This window comes from Cherax quadricarinatus, chromosome 56, assembly GCF_038502225.1.
Source record: "Cherax quadricarinatus isolate ZL_2023a chromosome 56, ASM3850222v1, whole genome shotgun sequence".
In the NCBI taxonomy this organism is placed as follows: Eukaryota; Metazoa; Arthropoda; class Malacostraca; order Decapoda; family Parastacidae; genus Cherax; species Cherax quadricarinatus.
This window is the reverse complement of record NC_091347.1, coordinates 27,068,337-27,087,171: the sequence shown is the minus strand read 5'-3', so window position 1 is coordinate 27,087,171 and position 18,835 is coordinate 27,068,337. Positions and strand designations below refer to the sequence as shown.

At 41.5% G+C, this 18,835-nt stretch overlaps 1 protein-coding gene across 1 annotated transcript in view; it reads left to right on the top strand.

The window, feature by feature from the left end:
• Positions 1 to 10,901: 10,901 nt before the first annotated feature.
• mRpS7 (mitochondrial ribosomal protein S7) overlaps positions 10,902 to 18,835 on the top strand; it is a 30,492-nt gene continuing 22,558 nt past the window's right edge. The window contains exons 1-3 of the mRNA XM_053794025.2: positions 10,902 to 11,095; positions 15,102 to 15,284; positions 17,402 to 17,465. Coding sequence (XP_053650000.1) covers positions 11,022 to 11,095; positions 15,102 to 15,284; positions 17,402 to 17,465 — 321 coding nt within the window. The 5' untranslated portion in view covers positions 10,902 to 11,021. The remainder of the gene's footprint in view (positions 11,096 to 15,101; positions 15,285 to 17,401; positions 17,466 to 18,835) is intronic.

Here is an 18,835-nt window from a genome sequence, read left to right as displayed (position 1 = left end):
ATCAACCAGGCTGTTGCTGCTGGCTGACTGAGTAGACAGAGATGACGGTTACCCAGACTCCACCTCTGCAGTGGACTTAATAGATGCTATCAAACTAACATCCACCTGGACTCTGTCACACATCCCTAAAGCAGCTGCTTCCGAATTTGTTAACCTCTTGGAAAAAGTCAATGATGCCCCATCAATCACTGGGCCCTGGCACAAACTTCTGCTGTTTGGCAATGTTTGTCTGTCCCACCCACGAGGGACAAGTCCCTAGCAACATCAGTTATTAGGGCAATAAATGTATTCCCTAGAGATGACAACATCATCCGTCTTCCTTTTAGTGCGATAAACACCCGCCGCAACACCCGCAAAAGAAACACTGCAAAAAAATTGAAGACTTGAAAATTAGAACCCAAATTACTCCCCCCTCCCCCCAAAAAAGAGGGAAATGCTACTGGAGTACTTAGGCTAATATAATAATAATAGTCTTTATTTCTACAAGAACATTATACAACTTATACAGACCTAGCTGACATTAGTGGCATACTATATAAAAAGCCCCTTGTTACGCAGAGTATTTCGGACAAACCATACCACGGGTGGGATTAGAACCCGCGGTCAGTCTCAAAACTCCAGACCGTTGCGTTAGCCACTGGACCATCTAGCCACAATAAGATTCGTCCAACTAGGTATATTTCTACACCATAGGAAGGTTAGCATAGGCACCACTGTGACCACAAATGCAAGTTTTTACAGACGAATCTCCTGCTAGCTTGGCCGTGACGAACTCTAGCTCAAGTCCCCTCAAAGCCGTTAACATGACTCACGAAATCGTAATGACTCTCTGATCGCGGGTTCTGTCCCCGCCCGTGGTATGGTTTGTTTGCAATCGTGCCATTACGATTTCGTGAGTCATATTTCGGACAACCTCGGTCAGTTTTGTCCCCAGAATGTGACCCACACATCCAAAATACAAATACAGCACAAGCTCTAAGAACAAATACCCATTCAGAGCTTCCAACGTTAACACTGACCTCCCTGACAATAAAGCAGGTGAAGACCCTTCAACCCTTCAGGATGCTGATATATATAAAGCTCCTTGTCATTATCACAGGGCTCAGCAGGTGATTCCACGGGTTCAAAACCATAACATTTACAGTAAATGCTCAACCCAATACTTGGAGAGGTTGTAGAGAGCCATTTGTCTCTGTGTGCCTGGCTGGTGGTGTTTACCTGGAGTTTACCTGGAGAGAGTTCCGGGGGTCAACGCCCCCGCGGCCCGGTCTTTGACCAGGCCTCCTGGTGGATCAGAGCCTGATCAACCAGGCTGTTGCTGCTGGCTGCACGCAAACCAACGTACGAGCCACAGCCCGACTGGTCAGGAACCGACTTTAGGTGCTTGTCCAGTGCCAGCTTGAAGACTGCCAGGGGTCTGTTGGTAATCCCCCTTATGTATGCTGGGAGGCAGTTGAACAGTCTCGGGCCCCTGACACTTATTGTATGGTCTCTTAACGTGCTAGTGACACCCCTGCTTTTCATTGGGGGGATGTTGCATCGTCTGCCAAGTCTTTTGCTTTCGTAGTGAGTGATTTTCGTGTGCAAGTTCGGTACTAGTCCCTCTAGGATTTTCCAGGTGTATATAATCATGTATCTTTCCCGCCTGCATTCCAGGGAATACAGTTTTAGGAACCTCAAGCGCTCCCAGTAATTGAGGTGTTTTATCTCCGTTATGCACGCCGTGAAGGTTCTCTGTACATTTTCTAGGTCAGCAATTTCACCTGCCTTAAAAGGTGCTGTTAGTATGCAGCAATATTCCAGCCTAGATAGAACAAGTGACCTGAAGAGTGTCATCATGGGCTTGGCCTCCCTAGTTTTGAAGGTTCTCATTATCCATCCCGTCATTTTTCTAGCAGATGCGATTGATACAATGTTATGGTCCTTGAAGGTGAGATCCTCCGACATGATCACTCCCAGGTCTTTGACGTTGGTGTTTCGCTCTATTTTGTGGCCAGAATTTGTTTTGTACTCTGATGAAGATTTAATTTCCTCGTGTTTACCATATCTGAGTAATTGAAATTTCTCATCGTTGAACTTCATATTGTTTTCTGCAGCCCACTGAAAGATTCGGTTGATGTCCGCCTGGAGCTTTGCAGTGTCTGCAATGGAAGACACTGTCATGCAGATTCGGGTGTCATCTGCAAAGGAAGACACGGTGCTGTGGCTGACATCCTTGTCTATGTCGGATATGAGGATGAGGAACAAGATGGGAGCGAGTACTGTGCCTTGTGGAACAGAGCTTTTCACCGTAGCTGCCTCGGACTTTACTCTGTTGACGACTACTCTCTGTGTTCTGTTAGTGAGGAAATTATAGATCCATCGACCGACTTTTCCTGTTATTCCTTTAGCATGCATTTTGTGTGCTATTACGCCATGGTCACACGTGTCGAAGGCTTTTGCAAAGTCTGTACATATTACATCTGCATTCTTTTTATCTTCTAGTGCATTTAGGACCTTGTCGTAGTGATCCAATAGTTGAGACAGACAGGAGCGACCAGTTCTAAACCCATGTTGCCCTGGGTTGTGTAACTCATGGGTTTCTAGATGGGTGGTGATCTTGCTTCTTAGGACCCTTTCAAAGATTTTTATGATATGGGATGTTAGTGCTATCGGTCTGTAGTTCTTTGCTGTTGCTTTACTGCCCCCTTTGTGGAGTGGGGCTATGTCTGTTGTTTTTAGTAACTGTGGGACGACCCCCGTGTCCATGCTCCCTCTCCATAGGATGGTAAAGGCTCGTGATAGGGGCTTCTTGCAGTTCTTGAACACGGAGTTCCATGAGTCTGGCCCTGGGGCAGAGTGCATGGGCATGTCATTTATCGCCTGTTCGAAGTCATTTGGCGTCAGGATAACATCAGATAGGCTTGTGTTAACCAAATTCTGTGGCTCTCTCATAAAAAATTCATTTTGATCTTCGGCTCTCAGTCTGGTTAGCGGCTTGCTAAAAACTGAGTCATATTGGGACTTGAGTAGCTCACTCATTTCCTTGCTGTCATCTGTGTAGGACCCATCTTGTTTAAGTAGGGGCCCAATACTGGACGTTGTTCTCGACTTTGATTTGGCATAGGAGAAGAAATACTTTGGGTTTCTTTCGATTTCATTTATGGCTTTTAGTTCTTCCCGCGATTCCTGACTCCTATAAGATTCCTTTAGCTTAAGTTCGATGTTTGCTATTTCTCTGACCAGTGTCTCCCTACGCATTTCAGATATATTGACCTCTTTTAGCCGCTCTGTTATTCTTTTCCGTCGCCTGTAAAGGGAGCGCCTGTCTCTTTCTATTTTACATCTACTCCTCCTCTTTCTTAGAGGAATAAGCCTTGTGCATACATCGAGTGCCACCAAGTTAATCTATTCTAGGCATAAGTTGGGGTCTGTGTTGCTTAGTATATCTTCCCAGCTTATATCGGTTAGGACTTGGTTTACTTGGTCCCACTTTATGTTTTTGTTATTGAAGTTGAATTTGGTGAATGCTCCCTCGTGACTAATCTCATTATGTCGGTCTGGGGCTCCACGCATACATGTCTGAACCTCAATTATGTTGTGATCTGAGTATATTGTTTTTCATATGGTGAAATTTCTTATCAAGCACCTAAAGTCAGTTCCGGATCAGCCGGGCTGTGGCTCGTATGTTGGTTTGCGTGCAGCCAGCAGCAACAGCCTGGTTGATCAGGCTCTGATCCACCAGGAGGCCTGGTCTCAGACCGGGCCGCGGGGGCGTTGACCCCCGGAACTCTCTCCAGGTAAACTCCAGATCATCATTGTTAGTGAAGATGAGGTCTAGTGTATTCTCAAGTCTAGTAGGCTCTATTATTTGCTGGTTTAAATTTAATTTTGTGCAGAGATTTAAAAGCTCGTGTGAGTGTGAGTTTTCATCAGAGCTGCCTCCTGGTGTTATTACTGCAACAATAAAGGATCACTTGGACAACGAAATATGGATCCCAGGTTACAACCTATACAGATGTGACAGAGTGAACAGACAAAAGGGGGGGGGGGGGTGTTGGCCTGTACATTGCATAGTCACTTGTTTGCACAGAACTGCTAAATGCCTCAAATGATGTAGTGGAAGTTTTAGCAGTAAAGGTCGAGAACCAAAACCTAGTCATTGTGGTAGTCTACAAGCCTCCGGATGCAACATCCCAGCAATTCCAGGAACAGCTGTTAAAAATTGACCACTGTCTGGAAAATCTTCCAGCTCCTGCACCCAACATCTTGCTCCTGGGGGATTTCAACTTAAGGCACCTAAAATGGAGGAATATAGCAAATAATATTGTTGCAGAAATAACACCAGGAGGCAGCTCTGATGAAAACTCACACTCACGCGAGCTTTTAAATCTCTGCACAAAATTCAATTTAAACCAGCAAATAATAGAGCCTACTAGACTGGAGAATACACTAGACCTCATCTTCACTAACAATGATGATCTGATAAGAAATGTTACCATATCAAAAACAATATACTCAGATCACAACATAATTGAGGTTCAGTCATGTATGCACGGAGCCCCAGACCGACATAATGAGATTAGCCACGAGGGAGCATTCACCAAATTCAACTTCAATAACAAAAACATAAAGTGGGACCAAGTAAACCAAGTCCTAACCGATATAAGCTGGGAAGATATACTAAGCAACACAGACCCCAACTTATGCCTAGAACAGATTAACTCGGTGGCACTCGATGTATGCACAAGGCTTATTCCTCTAAGAAAAAGGAGGAGTAGATGTAAAATAGAGAGACAGGCGCTCCCTTTACAGGCGACGGAAAAGAATAACAGAGCGGCTAAAAGAGGTCAATATATCTGAAATGCGTAGGGAGACACTGGTCAGAGAAATAGCAAGCATCGAACTTAAGCTAAAAGAATCCTTTAGGAGTCAGGAATCGCGGGAAGAACTAAAAGCCATAAATGAAATCGAAAGAAACCCAAAGTATTTCTTCTCCTATGCCAAATCAAAATCGAGAACAACGTCCAGTATTGGGCCCCTACTTAAACAAGATGGGTCCTACACAGATGACAGCAAAGAAATGAGTGAGCTACTCAAGTCCCAATATGACTCAGTTTTTAGCAAGCCGCTAACCAGACTGAGAGTCGAAGATCAAAATGAATTTTTTATGAGAGAGCCACAAAATTTGATTAACACAAGCCTATCCGATGTTATCCTGACGCCAAATGACTTCGAACAGGCGACAAATGACATGCCCATGCACTCTGTCCCAGGGCCAGACTCATGGAACTCTGTGTTCATCAAGAACTGCAAGAAGCCCCTATCACGAGCCTTTTCCATCCTATGGAGAGGGAGCATGGACACGGGGGTCGTCCCACAGTTACTAAAAACAACAGACATAGCCCCACTCCACAAAGGGGGCAGTAAAGCAACAGCAAAGAACTACAGACCAATAGCACTAACATCCCATATCATAAAAATCTTTGAAAGGGTCCTAAGAAGCAAGATCACCACCCATCTAGAAACCCATCAGTTACACAACCCAGGGCAACATGGGTTTAGAACAGGTCGCTCCTGTCTGTCTCAACTATTGGATCACTACGACAAGGTCCTAAATGCACTAGAAGACAAAAAGAATGCAGATGTAATATATACAGACTTTGCAAAAGCCTTCGACAAGTGTGACCATGGCGTAATAGCGCACAAAATGCGTGCTAAAGGAATAACAGGAAAAGTCGGTCGATGGATCTATAATTTCCTCACTAACAGAACACAGAGAGTAGTCGTCAACAGAGTAAAGTCCGAGGCAGCTACGGTGAAAAGCTCTGTTCCACAAGGCACAGTACTCGCTCCCATCTTGTTCCTCATCCTCATATCCGACATAGACAAGGATGTCAGCCACAGCACCGTGTCTTCCTTTGCAGATGACACCCGAATCTGCATGACAGTGTCTTCCATTGCAGACACTGCAAAGCTCCAGGCGGACATCAACCAAATCTTTCAGTGGGCTGCAGAAAACAATATGAAGTTCAACGATGAGAAATTTCAATTACTCAGATATGGTAAACACGAGGAAATTAAATCTTCATCAGAGTACAAAACAAATTCTGGCCACAAAATAGAGCGAAACACCTACGTCAAAGACCTGGGAGTGATCATGTCGGAGGATCTCACCTTCAAGGACCATAACATTGTATCAATCGCATCTGGAGAGACCTGGAGAGAGTTTCGGGGGTCAATGCCCCCGCGGCCCGGTCTGTGACCAGGCCTCATGGTGGATCAGCGCCTGATCAACCAGGCTGTTGCTGCTGGAGAATATAATAAATATTTCTCCTATAAATGAACAGTGGACGCAAGCCTCAGTTCCATTCAGGCTTGATAGATTGGGAATACGTAAAGCCTCCCAAATTGCCCTACCAACTGTCGTATCCTCCTCCATAGCATTAGATGAGCTAATAAAGCAAATTCTTCCAGATGACCTAGGTGGTGTAATAATTTAATATAATAATAATATATTTATTTACTACAAGTATATGTACAGGGCATACAGGCCTAGCTGACATCATTGACATACTACTATAAAAAAAAGCCGCTTGTTATGTTGAGCATTTTGGGCAAATTAGGTCAGTTTTGTCCTAGGATGCAACCCACACTAGTCGACTAATACCCAGGTACCCATTTTGAACTGATGGGTGAACAGGGACAGGGACAGCAGGTGCCCTATGTAAACACGGCCCTAATGTTTTTCCAGCCGTACCTGGAGTTTACCTGGAGAGAGTTCCGGGGGTCAACGCCCCCGCGGCCCGCTCTGTGACCAGGCCTCATGGTGGAACAGGACCTGATCAACCAGGCTGTTACTGCTGGCTGCACGCAATCCAACGTACGAGCCACAGCCCGGCTGATCAGGTACCGTCTTTAGGTGCCTGTCCAGTGCCTGCTTGAAGACACCCAGGGGTCTATTGGTAATCCCCCTTATGTATGCTGGGAGGCAGTTGATCAGTCTTGGGCCTCTGACACTTATCGTGTTGTCTCTTAGCGTGCTAGTGACACCCCTGGAGGAAATTCGAACCCCGGACCTCAGTGTGTGAGCTGAGTGCGGTAGCGATCGAGTTACAGGACACCTACTAGTAGTAGTAGGATTGCAGGATCTAAGCTGCACAAGGGCCATTAATGAGTGAGAGGCCCGTTGCTCCAGCGCCGAAACCTGTTGCAATGTGCCCCCTTGTCATAGGGTTGCCTCTGCCATAGGACTGTAAACGGTACCACACTTGACACGAAGGCTCACCGCGCCCTTGTCATAAGGCTGCCCCCTCCATAGGGCTGTAAAGATAAAAAAAGAAGATAAAAATCTCATTTCTTTGTAAAAGTTACAATGTGTAATTACAATTTTGGTTTGCTAAGTACTTGTGAAAAATTACATTTAGCTGAATGTAACATTATATACATAACAGTAAATGAAAAGATAATTATTATTTATCAGTTAGACATGTAGGAATTTGGGACACCTAGGTCGCAAAAAATGTCCCCCTTCGATACCTACCACTGTCATATCCACAAGTTGCTCTGGACCTATTAATTAGTTAGTTTAATATGTTTATTATGCACCCCATACCCATCCTGTGGGCGGTAGTCAAAAGATTACAGAGGTACATAATGGGTCCAGGGACTGGGCCTCAAAGTTTTGATAGCTGAGCAAGTTACAGAGGTAATGAATTCACAATTTACAAAGGTAATGAACTCACAATTTACAAAGGTAATGAACTCCAGGTAGGTCTAGTCACAATCATGACAAGTTACAAAGGTATTTATAGATTACAGAGGTACACAATGGGTCCAGGGACCGGGCTCCAAAGTTTTGATGGCTGAACTAGGTACAAGGTAATGAACTCACAAGTTACAAAGGTAATGAACTCACAAGTTACAAAGGTAATGAATACTGTAAGAATGGTTATAATACGTGTATACATGGCTGCAATCATGAACAAATTTTAGAGTAATGAGCAATTCACACTTCCACACCCGGTCACAACTGTAGTGAGTTATTGGTGCAAATGTTGATTGCTGAATCTCTCTCTCTCTCACACACACACATACAAATTCATACACACACACACATAATCACACACACACACACACACACACACACACACACACACACACACACACATACACAAACTCATACACACACACGCACACACACTCATACACACACACACACTCATACACACACACACACACTCATACTCACACACACACACACACACACACACACACACACACACACACACACACACACACACACTCACACTCATACACATACACACAAACACACACACACACACACACACACACACACACACACACACACACACACACACACACACACACACACACACACACACACACACACACACACACAGGAGCTCGGACTCGACCCCCGCAACCTCAACTAGGTGAGTACACACACACACACACACACACACACACACACACACACATGCACATATGTGGTAATGCTTTATTTACAGCTAGCAAAGTCAGGGTATTTCTCCAGAATGGTCTGTAATATACCACTGTGGATAAAATACTTAGCCATTTCTTGAACACTTCTGAGTGAGTTGTTTCTAAATTCATTAATTTTATCACACTCCAGTACATAATGACGCAGGGTGTGACAATAGTCCATCTGGCAAAGTTTACATTTCGTTTGGTCTATATCTGGTGGTGGTGATTTAACCTGCCAAAGATACTTGTAACCCAGCCGGAGCCGGGCAGTAGTGACATCCAAGAGTCTGCATATTTTGTTGGATGCACCATAGACATGTGGCTCCTCCTGCATGATAGAATGATGATAGATGGACTCACTGGTGTCAATCTCCCTGAGCCTTAAGTCCATAAAATTCAGCTGAAGTTCTTTTCGTATTATTGCCAATGAAAAATACATCACCAGGAATGCTGGTAAATATATAAATTTGTGGACTGTATATTAAAATTAAAAAAGGATTATAGTATATACACATTTACATAACAGAAAGAGAATATCTTAATCATAACACTCACCAATTTGACTGGAGATTAATGTGGATCATACTCAGAAAACCTCACTGTCTATCTATGAAAATAACACTGGCCAGGTTACTACATGACTTATCTGAGGTTCCTGGAATTGTCTTGTCCAGTCGCCTGATATCTCAAGTTATGCAGGAACGCACATCCAACAATTTCGTCTCCTATTTGAGAGGTGTCAGCCCAATTTTAATCTCTAGAGCACGAAAAATTCTTCCCATTACACCAACGTTTCTAATCTAAATTCAAACAAAATGGCGACTCCTGTCTGCGCAGGCTCGGGTCCAGTTTCCCATTTTCGATAACTTACTTCTTTTAAAAATACAATATAGGGCATCTATTTACCTATAAATTACCGTATTTCCGGAAAATATACAGTATTTTCCACAGTACTACAAAGAAAGCCACTACCATCATGCCGGGGCATTTCGGGCAGACTAATCCTAGTATGTAACAGCTACTTAAATCTAAGATAAGATAAGATAAGATTTCGTTCGGATTTTTAACCCCGGAGGGTTAGCCACCCAGGATAACCCAAGAAAGTCAGTGCGTCATCGAGGACTGTCTAACTTATTTCCATTGGGGTCCTTAATCTTGTCCCCCAGGATGCGACCCACACCAGTCGACTAACACCCAGGTACCTATTTGCTGCTAGGTGAACAGGACAACAGGTGTAAGGAAACGTGTCGAATGTTTCCACCCGCCGGGAATCGAACCCGGGCTCTCCGTGTGTGAAGCGGGAGCTTTAGCCACCAGGCCACCGGGCAAGACAAGAGTGGTTAACTTGTATTAAGACCTTCATTTAATCTTAATACTAATGCAATGTAGTCAAGGCGGAGGTTTATAATAATAATAATAATAATCTGGAAGTTGCACATAATAAAAACAATATTACAAATAATGGTTCAAATAGATTAGCAGATGTTTAATAGATTAGAAGTCATATAATATAATATTTGGGAGAGTTGCTTCAAACTGATTAGAAGTTGTTTTGGTTGGTTTGGTTAATACTGAGAGATGAGATGATTTTTAAGCAGTCCTAAATTTATAGGTAGTCAGGGGATCCTTTACCGGTTCGGGTAGTAAATTCCAGATCTTCGGACCCTTTATGTGCATTACATTTTTGCATAGTGTGAAATTGACACGAAGGATGTCGAAGAGTGCCTTATACCAGTGCCTTATATCACCAGGCCCGGCCTGGTGGCTAAAGCTCCCGCTTCACACACGGAGGGCCCGGGTTCGATTCCCGGCGGGTGGAAACATTTCGACACGTTTCCTTACACCTATTGTCCTGTTCACCTAGCAGCAAATAGGTACCTGGGTGTTAGTCGACTGGTGTGGGTCGCATCCTGGGGGACAAGATTAAGGACCCCAATGGAAATAAGTTAGACAGTCCTCGATGACGCACTGACTTTCTTGGGTTATCCTGGGTGGCTAACCCTCCGGGGTTAAAAATCCGAACGAAATCTTATCTTATCTTATCTTATGAATGCTCACCGTGTCCTTATCATAGGGCTGTAAACGGTATATCACGTGTTCAAATTCCTACACTACTTCGGGAGCCACTGACGGGTCACCACATGGAGAAGACCCGGCCAGAATCCGTTCAGGAAAACCTACGTAAACCAGAACCTGAACTCCAACACTGGCCTTGGAGGAGTGCAAACGTGTTTACTCGGGGAGTAAAACAACTAATTTGACAGTGCTTAAGCTTGTTGTCCAATTGACTTAAGTTGAGAATTTCATGTTCATGTTTCTCATTACGGAGGAAACTTTTGTTTAGTATCTCATTACCTCCCAGATTTGGGCATATTTTTCTCCCTTGGGGAGGGAGGTGAGGAAAGGGCTCAATAAAACGTCAGCTTTGGTAGCCCTGAATAGCCCCAACATCAAAAACGGCTGGCTGGCTTGGCAGTATATTTTGTGTCCTGGACGCATCCTGAAGGAGACCAAGAACCTTCAACATCTACAGGATGACGTCAGGGTACAATTGTTTAGTTATTGGCCTCGCTAGGTGCCGTCTGGGTCTGTCTTCTAATAAGTACCAGTAAGTAATTAGCAGTTGATTTTGCTTGCATGTGTAATAGGATGAGTAGAGTGTTTGCTAAAAATCAGCGGTGGGTTAAATTGCTTTATTCAGATAGAATGTTCGGCTCACAGTCAAAAGGACCCAGATTTAGTTACGGGTTTGGGCGAAATGCATGAGCTAGAAACATATTTTTCTCGGATTATTAATCGGAAAGTAATCATAATAAACAAGGAAAGCCATTGTTTTTTTTTTTCAGTTGAGTTCCTTTCATCATCATTACTAGAATGTGACCTACAATAGTCTACTGATGGGTAGCTGAAATTTGTCAGTCAAACATCTTTTACCCAACTGAAGATTGTGTTGGTATCCAATTGTAGTTTATTAGTGCCTTCTATTGAGGTGACTCGGGGCTCTCTTAATATCATATACAAAGATGGGTATGCATCTTTTCTAATAGGAGGAGAAAAAGTAAAGGTACAAACTCAGATTGGATTTGGTGTTGTGTATAATAATAAAAATAACCATCATTTCTACAAGTACATGTCCAGTATATACAGGCCTAGCTGACATCATTGACGTACTATATAGAAAGCCCTTGGTTATATAGATAATCTTGGGCAAATTAGGTTAAGTTTGTCCCTAGGATGCGACCCACACCAGTTGACTAACCCCCTGGAGAGAGAGTTCCTGGAGAGAGTTCCGGGGGTCAGCGCCCCCGCGGCCCGGTACTTATTTTACTGATAGATGAACAGGGACAGCAGGTGTCTTAAGAAAACACTGGAGAGTATTACCTGGAGAGGGTTTTGGGGGTCAACGCCCCTGCAGCCTGGTCTGAGACCAGGCTTCATGGTGGATCAGGTTCTGATCAGCCAGGCTGTTACTGCTGGCCGCACGCAAGCTGATGTACGAACCACAGCCCGGTTGGTCAGGTACTGACTTTAGGTGCCTGTCCAGTGCCTTCTTGAAGACAGCCAGGGGTCTATTGGTAATCCTCCTTATGTATGCTGGGAGGCAATTGAAGAGTCTTGGGCCCTGGACACTTACTGTGTTGTCTCTCAGTGTACTCATGGCACCCTTGCATTTCATCGGGAGAATGTTGCATCTCCTGCCGAGTCTTTTGCTTTCATATGGAGTGATTTTCGTGTGCAGATTTGGTACCAATCCCTCCAGGACCTTCCAAGTGTATATTATCATGTATCTTTCTCGCCTGTGTTCGAGGGAATATAGATCAAGGGCCTTCAACCGTTCCCAGTAGTTTACGTGCCTTATCGCACTTATGCATGCCGTGAAAATTCTTTGTACACTATCCAGGTCTGCAATGTCGCCAGCCTTGAAGGGGGCTGTTAGTGTACAGCAGTATTCCAGCCTAGAGAGCACAAGCGATTTGAAGAGAATCATCATGGGCTTGGCGTCCCTAGTTTTGAAGGTTCTCATTATCCATCCTATCATTTTCCTAGCGGATGAGGTAGATACATTGTTGTGGTCTTTGAAGGTGAGATCCTCTGACATTATCACAACCAGATCCTTCACATTACTTTTCTGCTCTATTGTATGGTTAGAATTTGTGGTATACCCTGACACATTTTTAATTTCTTCAAGGTTTCCATATCTGAGTAGTTGAAATTTCTCCTCGTTGAACTTCATATTGTTTTGAGTGGCCCATTCGAAGATTTGGTTGATGTTTGCTTGGAGTCTCGCAGTGTCTTGGATGGAGGTCACTGCCATGGTGATCCGGGTGTCGTCCTCAAAGGAAGACACGGAGCTATGGCTTACATCACTGTCTATGTCAGAAATGAGGATGAGGAATAGAATGGGAGTGAGTACTGTGCCTTGTGGAACAGAGCTTTTTACCGTGGCTGCCTGGGACTTTACTCTGTTTACTATTACTCTTTGTGTTCTATTTGTCAGGAAATTGTAGATCCATCTACCAACTTTTCTCGTTATTCCTTTATCCCGCATTGACTTCCCTGTATAAATTAGACACCAGGAGTTTTTGGTATGTATTTCAAAAATTTTAGCTAATCATATCCTGAGCCATCAAGATCTCACATGAAACCATTATACTTCACTTGCTCCACCTGTATACACCTATCCTTCCTGGCTATATTTACCATATCTTGTATCGAAGCTCCAGATGAGCAAAATGCATCCCAATAAAAGGTTTCAAAGGTGTAATTTATACTTTTATTGGTATTACAGTACAGTATATGTATATGGTATGGCACCCTGTGTGCTACAGTTTGTCAGTTTCCCTGCTTTGTCAGTTATGCCTTTAAGCATCATTTTATAAATTTAGTGCATTATATCACTCTGTAGTCATATTGTCAAGTGCCCCTATAAAATATGTGTAGCCACATCAGTATTTTGTTTTTCCAATACCTCTAGAGATTTTGTCACTTTTTTATATTACGTACTGTGGTAAGAGCAATAAAAAATCTAGGCAATGAAAGCATGGATATTAGAGTGGAGAGAGGAAGTACAGTATAGAGGAAGCAAAAGTATTTGGATTTTGGGGGAGTCGACTTGTCAGCCTGGCCCATGGCTGGGCTCCGAGAGTAGTGAAACTCTTGAAACTCATCAAAGGTATATCAAAGGTACATGGGTCTATAAAAGACAAGGTGAACCATAAAAACAAAAAGGAAAAAAAAGGAGGATGGTGCATCGTGGTGCCTGTGGGGTTACAAAAAAGTATAATTCAAAGGGCTGAGGAGGGGTTGTTGAGGTGATTTGGCCATTTTGAGAAAATGGAGCAGAACAGAATGACTAAGAGGGTGTATAAATCAGGGGTGGAAGGAAGGATAGGTAAGAATCATCCCAGGAAGGGTTCAGTGGAGAAGGTAAAGGAGGTTTAGAGTGGTAGGGGCTTGGTCATTCAGCAGGCTTGTGTGAGCATCATCAGTCAGAGTGGAGACAGATATAATAGACAGGATCTTCTTGCTGGAAAGTCATTTTGACTAGGGTTGTCTTAGCAGATGTCTTAGCATTTTCTCAAGTAAATGCTAATGATCTGTACTTTTAACCATTGTTTTGCTGCCACATTTGTTAAGTTGGGCTGTTGACAGTCTAGGGCTTCTGGATATTGTGAATCTTAGCTTCCTTTCCAGTGTACAGGGTACTAATGTTAGTGGTATTTTCCATTTATTTATAAATATGACATTCAAGGAATTGACTCAGTTCTGAGTTCATGGGCATGCTGTCATTAACTTCTGTATTGTGTGTAGAATTTGTGCTACTTAAATATCAGACACAGTTTGCATGTATAAAGTGTTTGGTGGGCAAAGTTTGGGGTCTTCTACTTTCAGGATTTTGCTTATTTATTTATCATTAGTCCTTGTGAGAAAGACTTCTTATTTGATTGTGCGTGGACATACCTAACTCATTTGCGGTCTACCTGTGGTTGGGTGCTCTGCTCTGTCATTGTAACTGCATAACATGCCCTGATAATTTGTCTTATTTATACTATTATAGCAAGATTTCTTTATTTTCAGCTTCTTCATTCACTGTAATGCTCAGTCTTTTGGTTGTCATCTCTGAAATTGCTGTGCCATTTTTAACAAGAATTGTGTACAGTATTGAACACATCTGTTATTCAACCTTTATTATATCTTTTCCTGCCTCCTAATTGCACTTTGCATCTTAATCCTGTGGTTGTTTGTCCTGATGAGAATTCTCTTTTAACATGCAGTGTTGTATGACCTTAGGTTTTAATGTTTTTCACGAATACTATTATACAGTATACTGTGGTATAAACCTTGGTAATAGATGATAATAAATTGGTTTAGAAAGACACATGAGCAAACACTAGAACATATTTATTAGAAAACATTTCAGTCCTAGTACCATGATCAAGGTCCCAGGACTGAAATTTTTTCTAATAAACGTGTCCTAATGTTTGCTCACGTGTCTAAAACTGTATACTACTATCTTGCTTTGAGTAATAGTTTTCAAGAATACCCATCTTATATATATAGTGAGGACTGCAGGTGGTGATGGAGTTTTGTTAATTTGGTATTTTTCTTTTCAGATTATCAAATGTATTTTTAAGGACGTACAGCCAATATCCTCCCCACTTTGTGAAACCCGTGTACCAGCCTGCTCAGCTGGATGACATACTTGAAAGTGGTGAAAGCAAGAACCTTGAATTCACTCCAGTCAGGGCTGCTTATGTGAATCACACCAGCTCTATCTTTCATGACAAAATAGTCATGTATGTATCATTAGGAATTTTTGTAGACAGATGAATGAATAGCTAGTTACAGTATATTAATATCAATTAAATGTTTGCTAATCTTTTTTAGTATCTTTCTCTGCATGTTAAAACTTGCTACCTGTAATACTGTAGATTTAAGAAAAAAATTTCCTCCTACAGGAGGGCCCTGCTTTACAATGTTTTGCTTTACAACACTTCGCTTTATGGTGTTTCACTAGTACTGACATTTCAAATTATGACCAAAATTTGTTATACAGCTTCCCCTCCGCATGACTCACTAATACAGTCTCTGCATGCCACTGTTGGTATATATCCTGCGTGAGCTCTGCGTCTCTCCATTTTATACGTACATATGTGTAATTTACTTTTTATTGCTTTTTAATTCCTAGTTCTGTTGCTAACTTAATATGTTAGTGTAAACTTGTTACTTACTTACTTACTTACTTATGCATTTATAAGTGGAAAAAAAGGCATTCCACTTTACGGCAGTAGCCTGGAACCTAACCTGCCATATAAGTGGGGCCCTACTGTATATCTTATAAAGCTCCTAAAATGGAGGATGTATTTCATGAAGCTTTTAACCTATAATCTTGACAGCTTATGTTCTTATGTTCTTAGCACATGAAAATATAACTTTATCATCTACATACTGTACTTAAAATAACAGTGACTTTTGAATTACATGTACATTTAAAGAAATAAATGACAATAATATATTCTGCACAGTAATACAGTATACTACTGTATTTACTACTGTAGTATACTGTATTTACTACTATAAATATAGTATACTACTGTATTTACAGTACAGTGGACCCCCGCATAACGATGGCATCACATAGCGATTTTTCCGCATACCGCTTACTTTTATCGCAAAATTTTTGCCGCGCATACCGATTAAAAACCCGCTCACCGATTTTCGTCCGAGACGCGTCCAATGTGCCCTCAGCCAGCCTCACATGTGCCGCCCGTCCCATTGTTTACCAGCCAGCCTCCGCGGTAACATCCAAGCATACACTCGGAATATTTCGTATTATTACAGTGTTTTCGGTGCTGTTTCTGGAAAATAAGTGACCATGGGCCCCAAGAAAGCTTCTAGTGCCAACCCTGTGGTAAAAAGGGTGAGAATTAGTATGGAAATTAAGAAAGATTTTGAAGGGTTTGGGGCTAACCCTGAGAAGCCTATGCCAGTTGTGGAATCCATTGTGCCTACTTCAAAGATTAAGGAAATGTGTGCACAGTGGGTTGAACTGCAAACCTTTATGGATGAAAATCACCCTGACACAGCTGTTGCAAGCCGTGCTGGTGACTATTTCAATGACAATGTTGTGGCCCATTTTAGACAAATCGTAAAGGAACGGGAGGTACAGAGCTCTATGGACAGATTTGTTGTGCGACAGAGGTCCAGTGACTCTCAAGCTGGTCCTAGTGGCATTAAAAGAAGAAGGGAAGTAACCCCGGAAAAGGACTTGCTACCTCAAGTCGTAATGGAAGGGGATTCCCCTTCTAAACAGTAAGAAGATAATGCTCTCCCCTCCTCCCATCCCATCAATCATCACCAGATCTTCAATAAAAGTAAGTGTCATGTAAGTGTGCATGCCTTTTTCAGTTTGTGTGTATTAAAATTAATATTTCATGTGGTAAAAAAATTTTTTTTTCATACTTTTGGGTGTCTTGCACGGATTAATTTTATTTCCATTATTTCTTATGGGGAAAATTCATTCACATAACGATTATTTCGCATAACAATTACCCCTCTTGCACGGATTAAAATCGTTAACCGGGGGTCCACTGTATTTACTGTATTTACTGTGCATTGACATCATATAAGGTAGGGAAATATAATGATAGTGGTTATAAAAATGGTACTAATAATATGTAATAATTTTATTAAAGTTTGACCATTTATTATACAATACTATCTTGTACATTATATACAGGTTATCCCAGCACCATTAACCCATGTACATGACAGTTGCCTCCTTGCCTCCCTTTTTTCTGTTCCTTCTCCCTTCTGTACCATCCTTTTGCATTATTATTATATCAGTCACTTATTAATAAAAAATTATTTTGATTATGAATAGGTTTTTAATGACTTTTTATTTATTTTCCAGGAAGTTTACAAATCATGTAATGAAGACTGGAAGAAAATCACTAGCAAGAGAACTTGTGGAAAAGGTATTGTATTTATGTACATACTGTAAATAAACCAGGAAAATAAAAAAATTGCTTGGGCATTACATTAATAAAGACATGAGAGACTCCTGGACCACACTCACTAAAATAATCTGTAGATTTATGGTCAGGGAACTGTTAAAAAGGCTGTTTATAACATTTTCTACACCAAAATTGGATTGTGCAGCTGTGGTATAGTGACCATACTTAAAAACTTGGTAAAAAAATATGTTAAGAAAAAATGAAAGCATTAGATAGTACCTCATTGGTTGATAAGAGGAAAAGAAGAAACATTATACTGTAACCATATAGTAGATTATTAGGACATAAAAATTTATAATTTCCAAACACCATTAATCCTTTCAGGGTCCGTCCCGTAGATCTATGGCTTTACGTTCAGGGTCCAAACTGTAGATATACGCCATGAGGTCAGCTCACTCTGATAAGCTGTGAGTGGTAAATTTTGTCCTAGATATGAGAGAATACATCTATGTGGTATGTGTGCATAAAACAAATCCTGCAGCACAGTGTATAATGAGAGAAAAAAAACTGAGACCGTTCGATTAAAACAGCGACTGCAGTGTTTTTTCGTATGTTTTTTATAGTTGTATTTGTGATTTCTTGGTCTCATTTGATAGAATGGAAGACATATTACAGAAATAGAGATGATTTTGATTGGTTTTAGCACTGGAAATGGTTGAAACTGAGCTCAAAGTAGCAGAAATGTTAAATTTTTGCTGATGTTCAAGAGTAAATAAACGACCTCACACATCTAATACATGCCAGCTGGTGGGTCTAATATACATTCACAAATGTGGTGATGATATTTATACAATTATTACAATATTGTAGAACAGTAAATCTTCTATTTTTTGGTTTGAATAAAAATTCATTATGTGAATAAAAAACAAAATGGAATTCATTTGTAAAGCCTCAAAAACGTAACTAATGAACAGAGGAAATTTTAGTTTAGTGCCAGGAATACCTACATTGTTTATTCTGGACCCTATTTTGAAATTGAAATATTTTAAACTTTGTGTTAAATTGGCCAAATTACCAATTTCCGATCACTTTATTTTGTAGTTGAAACAGTTGACTTGGTGATTTCTTGTGCTCAATCGATAGAATAGAAGTAATACTAGTGAAATAGCTAAGAATTTGGTCAACTGAAATAATGTAATTGGCCTAAAATGGGAGTCAAAGTCGGCAAACTCGCCGATTCGTAAATATCGCTGACACATCAAAATTTGCAAGAGCATAATTTCGTCAATTTTCATCAAATTTTGTACTTTTTGTTTTTTTACCTTCAGAAAAAGATTCTCTACCATTTCATAAGAAAAAATAACATTTTTTTTTTTTAAATTCTTAGACCC